At 40.8% G+C, this 5,972-nt stretch overlaps 1 protein-coding gene across 1 annotated transcript in view; it reads left to right on the forward strand.

Annotated features, from left to right (window-relative positions):
* Window positions 1-5,972, forward strand: part of cnpy1 (canopy FGF signaling regulator 1) — a 51,938-nt gene that overhangs the window by 38,120 nt on the left and 7,846 nt on the right. Inside the window, exons 4-5 of the mRNA XM_017436072.3 lie at window positions 242-454; window positions 4,031-4,127. Coding sequence (XP_017291561.1) covers window positions 242-454; window positions 4,031-4,127 — 310 coding nt within the window. The remainder of the gene's footprint in view (window positions 1-241; window positions 455-4,030; window positions 4,128-5,972) is intronic.

Here is a 5,972-nt window from a genome sequence, read left to right on the forward strand (position 1 = left end):
AATCATCAAAATTAAACGAAATAAACATTTGAAATATATGAGTTTGTATGTAATGTATGAATATAATATACAAGTTTCACTTTTTAAATGGAATTACTGAAATCAATCTACTTTTTCATGATATTCTAATTTTATGACCAGCACCTGTATAGGAACACTTGACACAGAACTGAGCAGAGATTTTAGGGATTTTTATCCTGTTTTGGTAAAAGGAATCTCTCGTGTTCTATTGGGTGTTCAGGTCCCATTTGCTCGCTCAGAGACACACCTAAGTGAGCTCCTGGAGAAGGTTTGCAACGGCATGAGCGACTATGCCCTTTACACGGACCCAGACACCCAAAACCAGCAGTACAAGAGGTTTGCTCCCAGAAGCAGTGGGGCCATGGGGGACTTCCCAGACTTTAAACAGTTCCAGTTTGATGGACCTGAGGCATCCAACACCCTGAAGTTTGCAGTGAGTATACCACATCATCACTGAACTGTTCAGGCAGTTTGGATTCATGTGTTTTCATCCATCCCTATGTTGTGTTAAAGTTTTTTTTTGTCTTCATAGGACCTGTAAACCAGCTGCAACTTTACAGTGTTAAATTTACAGCAAACTTTATTTTAATTTTATTATTTTGACTTAAATGTATTTCAGTTTATTGTATTTTAGCAGGGTTTCCACAGGCCATTACAAAGTCATCAAAAGAATTTTGGAAAGATTAAGTCCTTAAATAATATTAAATTTGATTGACAAACATTAAATTTGATGTTTCATATATACATATATGAAACATATATACACTGCTAAAAAAATAAAGGGAACACTCAAATAACACAGCCTAGATCTAAATGAATGAAATATTCTCACTGAATACTTTGTTCTGTACAAAGTTGAATGTGCTGACAACAAAATCACACAAAAATCATCAATGAAAATCAGATTTATTAACCAATGGAGGCCTGAATTTGAAATCACACATAAAATTAAAGTGGAAAAACACACTACAGGCTGATCCAACTTTGATGTAATGTCCTTAAAACATGTCAAAATGAGGCTCAGTATTGTGTGTGGCCTCCACGTGCCTGTATGACCTCCCTACAATGCCTGGGCATGCTCCTGATGAGGTGGCGCATGGTTACCTGAAGAATCTCCTCCCAAACCTGGACTAAAGCATCCGCCAACTCCTGGACAGTCTGTGGTGCAACGTGACGTTGGTGGATGGAGCGAGACATGATGTCCCAGATGTGCTCAATCGGATTCAGATCTGGGAAATGAGCAGGCATGTGCTCAATGCCTTCATCTTGCAGGAACTGCTGACACACTCCAGCCACATGAGGTCTAGCATTGTCCTGCATGAGGAGGAACCCAGGGCCAACCGCACCAGCATATGGTCTCACAAGGGGTCTGAGGATCTCATCTCGGTACCTAATGGCAGTCATGCTACCTCTGGTGAGCACATGTGTATATATCTGTGCGGCACTCCAAAGAAATGCCACCCCACACTATTACTGACCCACTGCCAAACCGGTCATGCTGAAGGATGTTGCAGGCAGCAGATCGTTCTCCATGGCGTCTCCAGACTCTGTCACGTATGTCACATGTGCTCAGTGTGAATCTACTTTCATCTGTGAAGAGCACAGGGCACTAGAGGTGAATTTGCCAATCCTGGTGTTCTCTGGTAAATACCAAGCGTCCTGCACAGTGTTGAGCTGTGAGCACAACCCCCATCTGTGGACATCAGGCTCTCATACCATCCTCATGGAGTTGGTTTCTAACCGTTTGTGCAGACACATGCACATTTGTGGGCTGCTGGAGGTCATTTTGCAGGGCTCTGGCAGTGCTCCTCCTGTTCCTCCTTGCACAAAGGCGGAGGTAGCGGTGTTGCTGCTGGGTTGTTGCCCTCCTACGGCCTCCTCCACGTCTCCTGGTGTACTGGCCTGTCTCCTGGTAGCGCCTCCAGGCTCTGGCCACTACGCTGACAGACACGGCAAACCTTCTTGCCACAACTCGCATTGATGTGCCATCCTGGATAAGCTGCACTACCTGAGCCACTTGTGTGGGTTGTAGAGTCCGTCTCATGCTACCACGAGTGTGAAAGCACCACCAACATTCAAAATTGACCAAAACATCAGCCAGAAAGCATAGGTACTGAGAAGTGGTCTGTGGTCTCCACCTGAAGAACCACTCCTTTATTGAGTGACACGAGTTGACACAAGTTGCTATCGAACTTGGATGCCGCGATTGTTGCGCAGAGCAGGACATCCGCTGGAGATTTCAGGCTTTACAGCCCCTTCAGCTGGGGGACAGACGGCATAAACGTTGCAGGGTAAGCTAACGCTGTTGTTTATATTCCTACCGTTCACTCTTTATGCTTGCATCTGGCCACATCCACGACCAATGAGTGAACAGAAGCTAAGCTTGCACCACCCACGGAAGCAGGGCTGGCCAGGCTGGCCCTACTCCGAAGCAGGGACCAAAAAAGCAAGGACCAGCCTCGAAAAAATGCCGGTGGAAAAGCGTGCAAAGCAAGCCGAGTAGAGTGGAGCCAGGACCTTTAGAGCCAGTAGTGCCAATATAGTTCACCTGTGGTAAATTCAGTTGATTGGGCTTGATTTGGAAAGGCACACACCTGTCTATATAAGGTTCCACAGCTGACAGTTCTCTGACATGCACTGTCAGCTGTGTCTTGAGGCACAAATCTGGGGAAGGATACAGGAAAATGTTTGCTGTTTTGAAGGTCCCAGTGAGCACCGTGGCCTCCATCATCCATACAAGAAAGGAGTTTGGAACCACCAGGACTGGCCAGCCATCTAAACTGAGCGATCGGATCAACAAAGTATTAATTAAAAGTTGTGAATACTTACATAAATCTGATTTCTTAGTTCATTCAAATCATTCAAAAGAGACTAATCAGTGCTTTAAATTCCATTCATACACCTATGGGGCACACATCGGGGGCAATGAGGGGTTCAGTGTCTTACCCAGGGACATGTGACTCCTGTCAGGAATCAAACCTCCAGCTCTCTTATTGGAGGGCAACTGTTCTAACCGTTTACCCACAGCTGCCCTGGCAGTGGTCAAGTGAGATATTTGCTAAGAGAGATACACACAGACACTAGCATACCCATTATCATCCACCTGTGCCTTTTGGTTACAGGTTATTAAAAGGTAATTGTTTTTCTTTGTTTTTTTGTTTATTACTCATATAAAATGAGAAAACACTAAGACTGTTATTAGATCCTAAATTCAAGGATATTTTATGTTTTACAGTAGTTCTAAAAATTTTATTTGTCAGATTTTTAGTTTTGTCCTTTTGTCCTAGCTTTGTTGATTCTGTTAAATAAAGAATACTTTGAAATGAATCATTTGAAGGGAAGTTAATCAATAAACAGTCCAGTTTATTGTTGAAGCTCACACTTCATTCAAAATCCTCCATTGAGTTGGTTATTGTAGTAAAGCTGACACATTATCATGACTTTTATTTATACACAGTCTGCTTACCCTGAAATCAGAACAAACCATGGATCTTTGAAGTCTCTTAGAATTATTTAAATGTTAAAAACTGATTTTATTTGGCTGATTTTGGCCACTTTAAAAAAAATTGGCAGTCAGCCATGCCTGCGTATTCTTAATCATTTGCCAAGTAGGAAAACGACAATGCAGTAGCAGCTGCTACAAGCAGGTTACTGTAGCTCACAATTTAGTTTAGTTTTTTTTAAACAAGAATGCTCTTCCACATATTATTTTTAATCATCAAGTTCTTCTAAAATTGTCAAATATAGATTTATTTATGTTAAAACATTGTTGTTATGTTTTGTTAAATGAAAAAAAAAAAAGTTAGCCATAAAGAAAAAAATAAATAAATAAATTTGTGTTGAATGTCAGCCATCATCTGCCCTGATTTCGAAAAATCTGTATTGGCATCAGCCACAGAAAAACTCACATCTGTCAACCTCTATTCTGTTGTTGTTTTGGCACCCAGTTTTTTTTGTTTTGTGTGTGTAAGTGTGTAAGCTGACTCTCCTCCTTGTGTTTGTGTGTCAGTGTGAAACGGTGGTCGAGGAGCTGGAGGATGACATTGTCTCTCTGTTCAGTCAGGATGGAGAGAACATGGAAGAAAAGTTGTGCAGCCAAGTCTCAGGTGAGTTTCGTTCACTCGTTTAATTTGTTGAATTTGTGGAATCATATACATACCTTTTGGAACAGTGTTGGAATAATCTTTTTGTTTGTGTGATTAACCCTGAAGGTAAATTAACTAAATTTAAACATTAGGATTGCTTTGTCCGCCTCTAAAGCCTTCATTCATACAACCATGTTCATTAATTTTTTGGTTCAGTTTGCTCAAAACATGCAATTAACATTGTTTACAATTTAAGGGGCTTCCAGTGAACGCATATGGAGTAGGATGTGTTTCACCAAAGCTCTGCAGGAATGTGAATATAATCTATTTTTTTAACACTTAGTTTTTCCATCACTTGTCACAGCTATATGTTCAAAGAGTTATCAGAACCTCTACGTCCTCTAAATCATATCTGGATAAATGTTAAGCCTTTGGGCGAAATAAGTCTGCCAGGACTGGCTGCGGAGGGCTTCACCAGTCAGCCTAGGAGCTCAACTCCCCTGAGAAGCCGAATTCTAATGAGGAAATGCTACAATGCATCAAGTTCCTGATAGACAACCTCACATGCTGAAATTATCACCAAACTTGACTCGTTGATATCAGTTGGTTAAGAAGGACTTGGTGACTGCTCTAAAAACGGTGGAAGAAAAAGTCATTTTGCAATGTGAAACTATTTCTGTTCTTGTCTTTTTTTTTTCTCTTCTCCTTTCTTCATTTTATCACGTTGATTTTTTTATGGCACAGCTGAAGAAGTCACCACCTAGTGTGAGTGGAGATATTAGGTAATAAATTAAATAAAAATATTTAACTCACTTGGCAAACTCTAGTCAAGATTTATTGATTTTTTTTCAGCTGTGGTTTTCTGTTTGCCACTCTCCCATAAAGCTTAAACTAAAGAAGAACCTGGGAAACAGCTCTTGTAGAACAGTCTCTCCCATCTCCCCAGCTGAAGCTTGGAACTCCGTCAAAGTGCTCACAGGGTTCTTGGTGGTCTCTCTAACTATTCTCCTTCATGGCCACTCAGTTTGTGAGGATGTCCTGCTATTGGTAGATTTACACATGTTCCATATTTCTTCCATTTCTTGATGATCAATTTAACAGAACTCCTGGAGATGTTTAGGACTTTAAAAATCCTTTTGGATCCATCCCTTGACTGAAAAATACAAGTACTTTTCAAAAAATCTTTCTCTGAGTTGAATTAGAACAGTCATTTTGAAGGGGATGAATATTAATGCAATCACTTATTTTACATTATAATTCTTTATTTAATTGGTAATACTCTGTAGAAATGTTTTCACTTTGATATTGAATATTTTTTTACTTGTTTTGAACAGAAGACTAATTTATATTTACCATGATTGATTTATAAAAGCAATAAAAGCAAAAAAAAAACATTCAAAGGGACGAATACTTTAAATTGGCAGAACTAGAAATGATGTGAACTTGAATGTAGCCCTGTATGCAGATGACCTTCTGATATTCCTGTTTGCCCTGTCATGCTCTAATTCCACTGCCCTTTCAGTCTTAAATTAAAATTTCAGGATTTAAACTTAATTTTGGCAAAAGTCAAGTATTTGCTGTTCACAGAAAGGGTAAAAGAGTAAAGAAGGCTCTGGATGTTGTAGGGTTGTGTTGGCTAACGTGACTCTGCAATATTGGACATCGGGGGCAGTTCCTCTGGGTGGCCCCCTTATTCAAAAAGGGAGACCGGAGGGTGTGTTCCAATTACAGAGGGATCACACTCTTAAGCCTCCCTGGTAAGGTCTATTCGGGGGTTCTGGAGAGGAGGGTCCGTCGGATAGTCGAACCTCGGATTCAGGAAGAGCAGTGTGGTTTTCGTCCTGGCCGTGGAACACTGGACCAGCT

Source organism: Kryptolebias marmoratus, linkage group LG20, assembly GCF_001649575.2.
Source record: "Kryptolebias marmoratus isolate JLee-2015 linkage group LG20, ASM164957v2, whole genome shotgun sequence".
NCBI classification, from domain to species: domain Eukaryota; kingdom Metazoa; phylum Chordata; class Actinopteri; order Cyprinodontiformes; family Rivulidae; genus Kryptolebias; species Kryptolebias marmoratus.